General features: G+C 42.2%; 1 protein-coding gene across 2 annotated transcripts in view; it reads right to left on the bottom strand.

Annotated features, from left to right (window-relative positions):
* LRRC1 (leucine rich repeat containing 1) overlaps window positions 1-14,891 on the bottom strand; it is a 146,876-nt gene that overhangs the window by 41,719 nt on the left and 90,266 nt on the right. For both annotated transcript variants that reach the window (XM_089777084.1, XM_075923612.2), the window contains exons 9-10: window positions 14,509-14,627; window positions 12,379-12,462 (exon numbers count right to left, since the gene is read on the bottom strand). In XM_089777084.1, coding sequence (XP_089633210.1) covers window positions 12,379-12,462; window positions 14,509-14,627 — 203 coding nt within the window. The remainder of the gene's footprint in view (window positions 1-12,378; window positions 12,463-14,508; window positions 14,628-14,891) is intronic.

Raw genomic sequence — 14,891 nt, 5'->3', positions numbered from 1 at the left:
TCTTTCCACAGAGGGATGTAAATTAGACACTTCGAAAATACAAATGAAGTGGGGATTTAAATATCCCGCACCTCATTTGCATAATTCCATCATGGCACTTTTTCCAAAAAGCCATTTGAAAGTAAAATCGTGGTCTAGAAGTGGTTCTTTTGAAAACTCAGTACAGGATCTTTTGAAAAAGCCTGCCATTTTCGAAAGAACCGTTTCTAGACTGCGGTTTTACTTTCAAATGGCACTTTTTCAAAAAAGCGCCATGACGTGATTATGGAAATGAAGTACAGGATATTTAAATCCCTGCTTCATTTGCACTTTTGAAGTGTCTAATTTACATCCCTCTGTCGAAAGAGCAATGTAGTCTAGACACAGCCTAATTATTATAAACATGCAGTTTAAGTAGTTTACTAATTAATTAAATTCTAAATTATTTTCTTTAAGATAACCTAGATATAATTTATAATAACCTGAATGCCTCCCTTTAGCAGTTCCCTCTTCAATATGAAGTATTTTCTGTAGTCAGCAACCCCACCAACTCCACTACCTTAATAAAGAGTAGGCTCCTTTGTAAGCAATATGGTTCTTTCATTACAAACAACATTCAAAGCTCTTAAAAATCTTTGATTACAGATCCTCAAATTACTGATGTTAGTACCAACTAGCTATCAGAGCAAATTCTACCTTGGCCAATGCTAGAAGTTAAATAATAAAAAATATCTAAAATTTAATTGTGCGTTAAGTCTTCCCAGTCAAAATATCTTTTCATCATATGTATTTAATCTATTACTCATTTTCTCCTTGCTTAAATAAAGGGTTTAACAAATTGGAATAAAAAAAAGTGCTAACCAAAACAGAAACATCCACCTTCATCTATTTTTACATATATTTTCATGGAAGAATGTAGCATTTAACTAAACTAGAAACTGGCACTGAAAAGCATAAGCAAAAGTTTTAAAATTACAAATTCTTCTCCTAATTACTTGACTTCACCACCTCTTTGCAGTATCAAGAGACCACTCACTCAAATTCTTAATTAAGTTGTCTTGACAAATTCACAGCATATGAAGTGCCATCTAGAAAAAAAACAAATCTATTCAGTGTCTAATTGGCGTGTCTAATATGAGGAACAACAGCTACAGTTAGTGAATGTTAGATGAGCTGGCAAGTGATGACTCTCCAAACATAAAGCGTCGGTTTTTCTATGAATGAACTTTGAGTAATTCAATCTTGGGAGCATGAGGATCTGAACATTTTTGCCAGGCAAACAGAAAAAGCCATGCAGCCCTGTTGGGATTCCCCACTAAGCTGAAAATATCTATACTTTGACAATGAAAAATGTGCTGTAGTGGAGCCAGCTGATTTTGAGTCATCATGCACTTAAAGCGGTTAAATGAGCAGTAACAGAGCAACTGTGGACTGAATGATGTTTAAAAAGTTACAAGTTTACCTGGCTCAATTTTCCAAGCAGCTAACAATTAAGAAAACACAAAAGACATTCATTTGATTTATTTTTCTTTATATGTACTGGACCACACTATGCTAAAAATGGAGACAGAAGATAAATCCCATCTTCCCTAAAGAGCTGTCAAAATTCACATGTGGTTGCTGCTGCCTTCAATTACTTCATCATGAACTATTATTCTGAACAATATGATTTAACTCACAAATACAAGCAATTTGTATTTTAAAAAAATGCATAGATAATGCACTGGAAGCCATTTATGAAACTATGTTTTTCCATGGTGGTGAGAACATATATCCAACAAACAACATTAAGAGAAAACTGCATGACAAGATAAATGGGTCATTTGGAAGATTAAGTATTTGCTACTATTTCAAAAGAAAGAATGCATCTACCCACCCAGTATTGTAGGAAGTTACCAGGACAAAATTACAGAAGCGGTTGAGATAAACTGCAGGTACTAAATAGCATACTGAATGAAAAATATGTCTCTGTGACCACTGTGAAGTAATGCAATACTAGAACATTACTTTGCTTCACAGAATGGCATTAACTGACAAAGAGCCAGGGACTCTGGTCATGCTTTTGTTGATTTGGCAACATTATGTATAATTTCAAGCACATATTCAAACCATTACATATGCACTAAATATACAACAGTTAAGCCTTCATTCCACAAAACACTTAAGCACGTACTTAACTTTAAATACGGACTTTATTGATTTTAATGGGACAACTCATCTGAGAAAAGTGCAAGCTTCAGCGCTCTCATGAACTGGGGCTGCATAAGTGAAGATTTTTTTAAACTTTCTTTACTAAGCTATGCGCCATGGAGAGTGCTGATACACAACCAATTTTAAATGATATCTTACACCTATAACTAAACATAACACTAACACACTATTTTAGAAACGTGTGTCCATTTGTCTATCCGTACATGAGTCCAGTTGTTCAAGAACTCTCCTTACATGGTAAGAGCTAAGACACCAAATTTGGTATACAGCTTCCTCGAATAACTTAAAGCAAGGTCAGGGTTTGGTTGTGCCAGGAAAATGGAATGTACCTGTAATTTGATAGTTTCTCAAAAAAAGGGAAGGGAGGGGTTTGTCAGGAAGGATAGTCATACTGCAGAATGACCACAGGAGGACAGCAAGGGACCAGGATGGCTATAACCCCATTGGGCTAGCAATGGAGAAAGGGACAAACTATCTGTCTCCCTACTGGGGGTCATGCACTTCTCCCCCAACTGTGCCTGCTGCAGCAGTGGACAGGCACTTCACACCTGGCCCCAAGCTACTATGGTGACAGAGGGCTGGGGCTGTCCTCTCACCTCCCCTCTTTTCCCCCCCGGACAGCCTGGATACTCAACCCCCATGCTCAACCCACCCAAGAACAATTATTTAAGTGAACAAAAACAAAACTTATTTGAGTGAAGGACCTGAGCAATGCTGGGTAAACAAGTCTCTAGGCCAGGGGTGGCCAGCCAAAACCTGTGAAGGAGCCAGAATTTACCAATGCACATTGCCAAAGAGCAACAGTTGTATGTCACCAGCCCTGATCATCTCCCCACCACCACTCAGCACATCCTGCCCACTGGCAGCCCCATGAGTCAGTGCCTCCTTCTCCTTTTCCTCCCGCCCACTGTGATCAGCTCTCTCAGTGGGAGACACTGGAGGGGGGAAGCATGGGTGTGACAGACTCAGTGTAGAGGGTGGGAAGTGGCAGGATCCTAGGGGGAAAGAGCCTAGGGCAGAGCTGGGGGTTGAACAGTGAGCACTCTCCGGCCCAGTGTAAGCTGGTACCTGTAGCTCCAGCCCTGGATTTGGTACCTATGTAAGGAGAAGACGTCTGAAGAGCCGCATGTAGCTCTGGAGCCACAGGTTGGCCACCCCTATTCTAGGCCTATTGCAACCACCTTGCATAACCGGTATATTACATGTCCATTTCCCTTCAAAAATAAAAAAACACAAAAAACAATTAACCAATCCAGCTGAACAGATGGCAATGTGTAAGGTTGAATTGCATATGTTTAAAATAAGATATCAGAGTCTTAATACTGATAGCTCTACATCAGGCGTGTCCAAACTTTTTTCAAAGAGGGCCAGATCTGAAGAAGTGAACATGCGTGAGAGCCGTCCCCGCACTCTCAGCCCCAAGGCGGAGGGCCCGCAAGGCCAGAGGCGGGCGGAGAGCGCAGGGCATGCCGGCCTCACGGCGGCCCGGGCACAGGGCGAACCCGCAGCCGAGCGGGGGAGCAGGGCTGCAGACGTGCCCTACAGGGCAGGCTCTAGGACCGCGGAGGCCATGGGCGGCGGCGCGGCCGGAAACGGCGCACTGGGTGCGCCAGTTCAAAAGAGCACCGGGGAGCCAGGAGAGGGGGAGGAAGCGGGGGCCGTATTAAATTGGAACATGGGCCGCAATTGGCCCGCGGGCCGGACTTTGGACATGCCTGCTCTACATCATACATCTGATAGAAAAAAAATTACATACAAGTAATGCATATATTCATTATTTACATTAAAATGCAAGTATATTCCAGAAAATACACTGCACCGGATATCCTGAGAACTCTTCCCTGGGCTTTTTTTATAACAATTTTTCAGTTGTTCTTTCAGCAGTGACTGCTCTTCCCTTGTCTCACTGTAGATGACCTTTAAACCCCACCCTCAGGCAATTCTTTCAACTTCCAAGGGTTCAGCCTTCATCTCTATGCAGATAACTCAGCTCAGCCCACAACTGATCTTCCCATCTCTGCCCAATCACATGTTGCCATTTGTCCCTAACATCTTCTACCAGATTTTTCACCACCACTCATCTCTCAACTTATGGATCATCATCTTTTACTCTTCTCTCATTCTCAACACAAGCATACGTCTTGCTACATATTTTTTTCCTTATGGCTTGCTATGTCTTCTTCCACAATAATATTACAGCCTCTCGGTTACTTGATAACTGTGTCAGCCACTACCAATCCACCCCAAAAACAATCACACCACTTCCTCTTCCAACTTTCAATGCCTCCAGTGGTTCTCCCTTTCCCTATTGCATAATGAACTCTGATTTAATCCTTTAAGGCCCTGCAACACTCATCTTTCCTTGCTTCATTTACTTTATCTTTTTTGTGTCAGTCCTCTGCAACTTTTGACAAACCTCAAGGCTCCATTTGTCTGCTTCTCCTCCTCTCTACTCCTAGCAACTCTGTGCCTTGTTTTATGCTTGGAATTACCTTCTTGGAACTATGACGACACAACTCTTACTAGTCTTGTCACTTTGCTTGAATTCTGTATCCTTCACCATAGCTCAGGATAGACAAACTTTTTGACCTGAGGGCCATATCTCAGTATGGAAATTGAATGGAGGGCGACGAATACTCATGATATACAGGGTTGGGGTGCAGGAGGAAGGGTTGAGACCTTCAGCTGGGGGTGGGACAGGGATGAGGAGTTTGGGGTGTAAGAGGGTGCTCTAAGCTGGTGCAGAGGGAATGAGGAGGACAGGAGAAGAAGCGGGGCTAGGACAAGGGGTTCAGAGACAGGAGCAGGCCTGGGAAAGGACGCTGGGGTGTAATGGGAGGGTGAAGGCTCTGGGTGCAGGCTTTGAGGTGGGGCAGGGGATGAGGGTTATGGGATGCAGGAGGGTGCTCTGAGCTGAGATTGAGAGATTCGGATGGCAGAAGGGGAATGAGGACTGAGGCAGTGCGTTGAGATGTGGTGAGGGACATTTAAAGGACGCAGGCTCTAGGTAGTGCTTACCTCAAAGAGCTCTCAGAAGCAGTGGCATGTCCACCCTCCAGCTGCCAAGCAGTGGCTCAGCCAGACAGCTCTGCACACTGGCCCATACACAAGTGCTACCCCTGCAGCTCCCATGGCCCAATGGAAGCTGCAGAACTGGCAGTTGGTTCAAGGCATCGTGAATTCCCTCTGGCTGCCCACTTCCAGGAGCCACAGAGTCACGGTGCATGCAGAATGGAGCAAGCCCCCAACCCTGCTCCCTGGCTCGAGCTTGAGAGCCAGAGTAAAAGGTCTGTTGGGGCAACAGGAAATCCATTAGCTGCATCAACTACTAATTAAAGACAATCCTATTGAACATCAAGGTTTAGCATAATTCAATAACTGTTAATATTATCACATCTTTTATTGATTACTCACTAAATTAAGCAATGCTCATTAATTTTTTTCTGCTATATTTATGTTCCTTCCTAACGTGGCACGTATATTTGTATTACTCAAAAAATGTCTTTCCTCTTTTAAAAAATCATTTTAATCACCACAAAAATATTACTTTAATATGAGGGTTTCAAACTCCCATTCCACAGGTCTTCTCTGTTACTGGCCAAAACTCCACCCCTACCATTGCCCTGCCCTCTCCCCCCTCATGGAACGCTGTCCCAAGGATGAAGTTTTGGGAATTACTGGGGGGACTTGCTGCTGCAAGAAGTAGGTGCCAGCCTCTGAAATAGCTACCCCACATTTACACAAGCCACCCATTATTTCAAAATATTTTTAGAAATAACAGGCACGCTATTGCGGCATCCACGAGGGTTAAGGGATGTCTCAAAATAGCACATTATTTAGAAATTTGGCACTTTGCAAAGCACAAATTGCTTATCTTATTGCGAGTTTAGAGTGCTGTGTAGACGCACCTTTAGATATTAATAAAATTCCAGTCTCAAGCTCCTAGAGGCATGTAAAGCCCAGATAATAAAAAGGGAAATGTCCCATTTTTGAGACTGTGAAGCATCAGGCACATCTATTTAGAGTGATACAACCAGCTATTTGACATACAAAAACTGAAGTTAGGAATTTTCTTGAATCTCAAACCTAATACATTAGTCCTCTGATACCAAGAAGAAAACACATTTAAGGTTCAAAAGTTGCTTAATTAACATGAATGGAACTGTGACGGAAGTTCTCAATTTGTTATGAAAAACTCAGTAAGTGAAAGCATATCATCTGCTTATTGCCCTATATTTCTGCTGCACAGTGTGGTGGGGAGAAAACTGGCAGAGAAACTTGTCACCAAGAAGTGTTTCAAAGCAGCCTTTACCCCCATTCGTTCATTCTGACACTTTATACTGCTCTTCCCCGATCTCCCAAGATATCCATGTGGGAAGAAACGTATGGGGCAAGGGTGGGAAAACCCATGCGATACAGTTTGTTTCTCTGGCTTACGACTGAAGGTATGATGCTGGAATTCTGTTAATACTGACTTAACAGCATTGCCACCTTCTGCACTTTGATTTCTCTCCTCAAAGGAAAATGAAAATTTTCTCAGGAAAACAAAACATTGATTTTGAAAAATGAGTATTTTCAGTCACAGACAATCATTGCAGTAATTATTTTTTGCGGGTTCTAGTTATTATGTAGGTAGTTCTCTTCATCAGATTACACAGGCTCATCAATGAGCACATAATTACACAATTTAGGACACTTTAAAATTTCCTAAGCAGGTGGATCAGCACACTAGTTTCACTCATGCTCCAGTCACAGAGTGGGATTTAAGATTAGCCAAAATCACCAAGCAGTGTTTCAAGTTTCAAGAAATCAACCATTTGTAATATAAACAAGTTTAAGCATATTCAGCTCTTGCTCAAGTCAGACTTTTGCCACTAACTTAAATGAGAGTAGAATCATCTTCAAGTTACGGATAGTAAATATATGGCTTATTAAGTGACTTTTAGTATCTGCCAGCCTTCATTCAGATGTTAAAATTTTCACATTATGAATTGCCATCAGGTTCAGAAGGACCTTTGAACCAAAAAGTCTAAGGAGTTATTATATTAAAGGTTCAGAATAATCTTGAGTTGTACTATAATTAAGTAATAAATACAGATGTTAAAATGCATGTAATTGATTAACCATGTAACCCCTGAAAATATTGGCAGTTACACATGGAGCAGCAGCCAGTTCCCGGGAGCCAGTGCATGCCAGGAGGCAGCTTGTAGGCTGGCTCCCTGTGCATACCGGTTCCCGCGCTGCATGTAGCCATTTGGGTAACCGATAAGCTCATACTTACAACTAGCAATCCCCAGTAATAAAGGTGTCAATGTCCCCTTACCACAATAGGGAAAGATTGGTTTCACAAGTGTATATAGATGTAAGTGCATAAGCACTTGTTTGACAAGTTTACCCAAAAATTTTATCTCAAATACAATTTAAAAAAACCAAAATTCATAGTTCTGCCAGAGCACTGTTGTCAGAACACTGCTTTTCATTAAAACAGATATACAATTCCTGATATCACAGGTGTAGGATACATCTTTGCTTCAGGAACAAATTCTAGGGGGTTGTATGGAGAAGGAGGAGAACACTTGACTTAACATTTAGAGGTCAGAGACTACCATTTTCCCAATGCTACCCTGACAGTCATCTTGAGTTAAACACACAGAAGGAACAAGTCACACATCAGAGTTTTTTAAATGGACATTCAGACCTCCTTGCTTAACTTCCATATCAAAATCAGCTTGCTATAAGAACAAATGAGAATGCTGAAGGGAACACCACACACCAGGGCTACGTAACACGTGGCCCGTGGGTCACGTGTGGCCTGCAGCCCATTTGTTTGTGGTCCACAGTGTGGTTTGGATTTACGTGGGACTCAACATGCGGCCTACAGGTGGGATCCTTTGAACATGGCCTCCACTGGGAACATGCTCCACAACGGAAATTCAATGTAATGGTCTTCTGTTGATATGCATTTTAGTAGTCAAATTCCTGAACTGCCATTGCTCATTAAAAGTGCTGCCATATGGGTAGAAACCGGGTAACTATTGCATTTTATTAATATCAGCAGAACTGGCTTAAATGGGACCTGCACGTTATGTAGTCTTGCCTTATCTTTGTATTCATGCCCACCAGTGTGAAATAAGCTATTTGCATATATATTTGCACGTATATGCAACTTAAGTTGCGGCCCTTGCCATGTGCTGTGAGTATGATTGTGATCCTGGGACTTCCAAAGTTGAGTAGCCCTGCCATACACTCTCACTACCAAGTAATCACAAGCAGAATACACCCCTCCTCCTGCCTACAAGAAAGTGAATATAAAGGTCTTTGCTACTTGTTACAACATTGTTTTGTTCAGTAGGGAAGTGGAAAAATCTTCTAGCAAGAGACCAAGTTTAGCTCCCAATGATGAAATTCATTGCTAGAATCATGTTCATTATCAATGTCCCTGAAGGCCACTCCTGCTGAGCCTGGGTTGTTTGCATGGCCACACACTGCATATGCCACTCCACCTACAAGACTGGCCAGACTCCTATTTTTTCCCTTTCAGGATTGTAGAACATATGGATTTCCATTATTCTCTCTTTCCCCACCCATTTTTACATTATGACTTTGAGCCACACATGAGCAAAAATACTTAAAAATACTCATATTTTGCTTAAAGCCAGTACCTCTGGATAAGACAACTCCTATACTAAGGGAACTGAACTATTTGTTACCCCAAGTATGTATAGCATGAACAGCACAACAAGCTTCTCCACATGATCCTACTAGTGTTCCATAAGTATTCTTTGAGGAACAGAGTCCAAAAAGATATTTATGTTTGTCAGTCTAAGCACAAAGATCTGAGCCCGCTACAGATGCTAACTAACAGGAGTTGGGTTGTGGGTTCTATGACGTGTTGCCTACGAAAGTAACTGAAGCAAATGCAGTCTACCACATGAATCCAAGAGTGTAACTTATTTTCCATTTGCTACCATTACCAACTCTGAATTCCAGCTACTGCCTTTGAGACGAAAGGTTGTAATAGCAACAGCCAGTAACAGGATGCATTTCCGGAAGTTTCAAGGGCTAGCAAAACATGCACAAAGCCAATGCACTTACAGAGAGTTCGTGCTCCAGAGCATTTTGTTAGTGGTAAAGACACAGACATAAGACTAAAGCTTATCATTCCAATTATACTGAACATTAAACACACACAAAACACCTTTGAAATTGTTGGATGAAAATGCTAATTAGGGGAACATTGTTTTGCAAAGGTGACCATTAAAGTGTTGCACATTTTGTAGCCCCTCTAAGCCAGTGGTCCCCAATGTGGTGCCTGCAGGTTGGCCTAGGGCTGGCCCGAGCCATTCTTGTGCCCCAGGCTCCAGGAGTTCGGCGCATGCACGGCCCCCATCCCGGGCGCATGGCGCATGCACGGTGCTGCCCCCAGGCATGCGGTACATGTGCAGTGCCGCCCTCAGGTGCGTGGCACATGCACGGTCCCACCCCCGCCCAGCCTGGCAGCCCCAAAAAGTTGGGGACCACTTCTCTAGACTGTATACACCATATACCTCAAGGTCTCCCTTCCTCCAAACCCCTGCTTCCCGTATGCTACTCTCCTCATTCCCCTGCATTTCAGCGAGTCACTGCAACTCCTGACACTCAAATTCTGCCTACCACTGCCAGGGGACTGTGTATGTCCCATTCTCCCCACATGCCATGGGCACAGTCTGGCCCAACCAGGACATTCATCCATTCCCTTCATACCCCCATTCTTCTTCCCAATAGCAGGCCCTGCCAGAAGCTCTGTGACTGCCATTTCCCATTGTGCCTTGGTCTCTGTGTGGCTCCCCCATTTCACCTAGCCAGGTCTAGCTTTCTCTGACCCCACCCCAGGTTCTGTGGTTCCCCCCATTCCACTTACCATCTGTTTCCCTTGACTCCACACCCACACACTCTGTTACCCTCCAACCTGAGGTCCCTCATTACCATTACTCCCATCTTGCAGGTTCCTGATTTGCCCCACTTCAAGCCCCATTACCAAATTCACTTCACCCCCCATTCCCAACTTACCTCAGGATCCCTGCTTGCCACCTCTCCCGAAATTCTTTTTCCAGGTTCTTACTTCTCCCTCCCTTCCCCAAGCTCCCCATTCATTTCAGGTCACTGCTTCCCTCTCCACCACAGTCCCATGCTGCCTGCTTCCCATGCGCCCACTCCAAGTTGCTCACCCCACCACTGGTCCTTACTCCTTCCTTCGCCTTCCCCTAACAAATTCTCCTTGTAAGGGTCTTATTCATGGGCGGTCGGCAATGTAGGCAAGGGGCCTTCTCAAAGCTGCCTACACACCCTACCGCTTGAGGTTGGGGCTGCCACCGGAGAGGGCTGGGGCCAAGGAGCAGCATCCCGGCTTCCCCCTGGCCACCTGGAGGGCTAGGGCTGTGGTACGGCAGCCTTGCTGTCTTCCCCCCGACCGCCAGGGCACCCCAGTACTCCAGGTGGCCAGGAAGCATTGGGCTATGAGGGGACAGGGCTTGGCTCCAGGGACGGGGCTTTGGGCAGAAGGGATGGGATGGTGCTTGCCTTCCCCAGCTGGGCTTTTACCCGATGCCCATGGTCTTCTTTCCATTAGTTTAGGCTTACAATTTCCTCATGCGGTAAGCTATGCTGATATCGGTAGACGGCAGCAAAAGATTGCTCTGTCTGTGGCACCAGCAAGGTGAGCACCCTGATTTCTCCTGTCAATACGGTTTTTCTGATATTCTAATTTGCACGCGCGCGCACACGCACGCACACCCAAAATCCCAATAGGGTTCAGCCTGTTGATGGCTAGAACATTCTCTAACATTTTTAGAACTGATTGGATGCAGCATTCCAAAGTTGATATGTTACAAACAAACAAACAATCTTGTAGCACCTTGAAGACTAACACAACATGTAGATGGTATCATGAGTTTTTATGGGTAGAACCCACTTCTTCAGATGAATGGAGTTATTAAAGGTCCAGTTTCTAAATAAATAGAGAATGGGGGGTGGGGGGAAACAAGGGAAAGAAATAGTCAATTTGAGTCTTCATGTAGCATGGATACTCTGACTATTTCTTTCCCCCTTTTTTCCTTCTTCTCCCTGCATCCCCTACTTATTTTGAAACTGGACCTTTAATAACTCCATTCATCTGAAGAAGTGGGTTGTGCCCACGAAACCACGATACCATCTACATGTTTTGTTAGTCTTCAAAGTGCTGCAAGACTGAAAAAACTTAAAAAAAAAAAAAACAGTTACAGACTAACTTGGCTCCCGCTCTGAAGCTTATGTTACAAACAGACATGCATGCCAAGTTGAGTGCAGCATCTTGGTTTGCTGGGCCAATTATCTATATAGGAATCTCAGGCAGAACACAGACTGGGGAGAGGGTGAATAACACACTGAATCAGTAGCACAGATGGAACAAGAATCCAGGCCTCCTAACTCTCCATGCTTTAGTCACACTACACTGGTTCTCCCTTATTATATTCCCTACCAATCCCAGCAACACCTACCTTTTCAGGTTTTACTGAAGTGCTAAACTTCTAAGACCAACATTACATTTAACCCTATTCTTCCTTCATACACTGCTTACAATAAGCAAGAAGCCCTAGTGATCACAGCTATAAAACTAGGGTATCTCTAAGCTTAGTATTACCTATTTTGGGTTTGGCTGTTTTAATGATACAGCAGCCCGTAGATACTTTCACACAATAAAGATCCCAAAATTACAGCATCCTAAATCATCTCATGATATTAAAAACTACCCATACGCTTTCTAGCCATAACTTTATGAAAAAGATCAGGTTTTCTTGTGGCATCTTCACTCTACCTGCAGAAAAAATTACACCTGTGTTCAGTGCACTGAGTTATGCCCAGACCTTAAAAACCTGTCTTCATGGAGTGCTAGGACTGACTTTCACAATCAGAAATCAGTTGATATGAAATTATTTATATCTTGCACCACTTGGTCAAATACCCTTATGTTGGTCATTCACTAGCACCCAAACCACCTCTACTTTTGTCAAGGCCTTTGCAATCCAATAGGCAGTAGCTTGGTCATAGTGTATTCTCTAATAATTCATGTAGAACAAAAGCTGTTTAGTACTTCCTACAGGCATCTGTATTTACCATTTTTATTTGTAATAGACCATCTATAATTATAATGGTTAACGGCACACAACATACCTCTTTGGGCAAAGACATTAATTTGTTTCTGTCAACATTCAAATTATTCAGCTTCTTTAGTTTTCCGATGCTCTTCGGCAATTTCTGTTTCAATGACAACAAAGTGACACGTGAATAAGGTTTTTATCATCACAGTGTCAAAAGAGAAGTTTACCTGACTTCGAATGTGATCTTGGAAACAGAGCTTTATAATCAAAAGATTTACATGTAAGGAACTAATTCGATTCACAGTCACAACTGTGTAACTCCTCTGACTTTAGGGGAATTCCATGGTTATACCTAAAGGCAGAATTGGCTCCTTATTTGTTTCAGCTTCTAGCCAAAATGCACTCCTTATGAATTAGGTTTGTGCTAAAATGACTCTGCAGACAAGGTAGAGTATGTGTTATTTTGAAAGCAATTTTGAAGAAGCATGATATCAAAGAGCAGCCACATTGTACTAGGGCCTGTAGTCTGACTCCACACTTATTTATCAAATTATGCACAGCAGTAGTTGGCACGAAAGGGGAGGTAATCCCAATTTAAAGTGGATTGTACCCACAAAAGCGCATGATACCATCTCCATGTTTTGTTAGTCTTTAAGATGCTGCTAGACCATTCCTTGTTTTTTAAGTTTTTCCAGTTACAGACTAAACTCGGCTACTCCTCTGAAATCCAATTTAAATATATGTGTTGATGCTCTTACTCTGAAATATGAGCATCCAGACTCCAAATTGAATAAGGAGCAATTAATTAATCTATTTAGCGAGATACAGTATAAATTTTGGCTGCCATTTCAGGTATTCTCATTTGGAATACTGTGACATGGACAAATACATTAGGTTATTTCTTGTACGTATACAGGATTCTATATAAATACATTTCCTTCTGGATTACAAATGCTCAGATATTCCCACCATGGTGAAGTGCAGTGCAGGGGGCCAGGAGATGGGCAGCAGGGCGGATCGGAGTAGGCTGCCAGGTCACTTCAGCTCCCACCATCGCAGTTGAGTGTGGGTCAGGCAACCCTTGTTAAAGGGAGGCCTGGCATGGGGCAGTAACCTCCGGTTCACATTGCTCAGAGGAGGGGGGCTTCTGGCAAGGAATGCAGGAGGGAGCAGAGCAGGGGGTGGGGCCTGCAGCATGGTGGTTGTCCTGTGCCCCCTAGGATCAACCCCATTTTAAAAAAATCCACGTATTTCACCTATCCAAAAAGATGCCGCCAGGGAAGCAAGCCCTTTTTACTACACTACTCAAGTTATTCCTCATAATTCAATAAGCTCTGATGACTCAAGTTTAAAAAAAAAAAAAAAAGATGTGTTTTTCCAGAATTCGTCTAAAATCATGTACAAGTTAAAGTGCAGCACTACTTCAAAATACGGACCATGTAAAAAATGGCACCTTGTTACTCAGCATGTTGTTCTACATATTCAGTCTTAATGTTTACATTTTATACTATGGTCAAGAGTAGAGTAAAAAACTTAGGACAGTCATTTCTGTCTACTCTGATTAATAAGTTTTTACTCATTAGTAATGCAGAGCCCACACAGCTAAAACTGAATTGGGTTCCACTCTAGTTTTTGCATCAACAGATCTGTGTCCTAAGATCTAAGTGCAGAGCCAAGTTCTGCCTTCATTTACACCTTGGCAACATGCAGGGCTGCCTGATATTTTGCTTAGAGATTGTTTTTGTTGATACTGATGTACATATTCAAACCAAACAACTGATTTTGTTTTTTTGTTTTGCTTAGAAGTCAAATGCAGGTCTTGCCATTAGGTAAAGAAAAATTTTATTCTTGTATAGAGAGCATACTTTCAATAAGACTCTGTCAGGCAAATCTGTAATTCTGCAGTGTCGTTCTCTCATATAATCATTCAGTAATTAAAAATGAGTACTTTGAGTTACTAATTTTCCATTATGATGAATTCCTGTTGAGTCTATCGTCATGTACATATACAGAATATATTATATATGGAAACAATACAATGACTGCTGTAACATCATGCATTTTCTTAAGGCAAACTCCACTGTATTGTACTTAGCAGAACAATAACAAAAAGGGAAATAAAGACATGGCAATAAAAATGAACCAGTGCATAGCTGTAGGCCTAATTACTGCCAGTTATTTGAGCAATCAAGACTATACTCACCAGCAGCTGGTTTTCTGTTAGGACAAGTTCAGTAAGGCTTTCACAGTCTCCTATTGCTTCTGTCAACTGAACAAGTCTGTTCTGATTAACTTTCAGGATAGACAGCTTCTTTAAATGTCCTATATATAGAAGAGAATCATTAAGCTTGGTGTTGGGCCTCAACTATATCTTCATCAAATGTTCCCTTTAAGATTAACTAATTCATGTTCCTGAAGTTATATTCTTCCAGCACATCTGAAATATGAGTGAATATCTCAATATTAACATTTTAAAAAAAATATTTTAAAATGATGACTTTTGTTACTACATTACAATTTTTTGTAAAACCAAATACTATATTGCATCATTTCCTTAGATAACCTTAACTACTTTTGTAAAGCTAC

The sequence above is a fragment of the Pelodiscus sinensis genome, chromosome 3 (genome assembly GCF_052426305.1).
Source record: "Pelodiscus sinensis isolate ZL-2025 chromosome 3, ASM5242630v1, whole genome shotgun sequence".
Taxonomy (NCBI): domain Eukaryota; kingdom Metazoa; phylum Chordata; order Testudines; family Trionychidae; genus Pelodiscus; species Pelodiscus sinensis.
The sequence above is the reverse complement of the archived record's forward strand: the minus strand, read 5'-3'. Positions and strand labels throughout refer to the sequence as shown.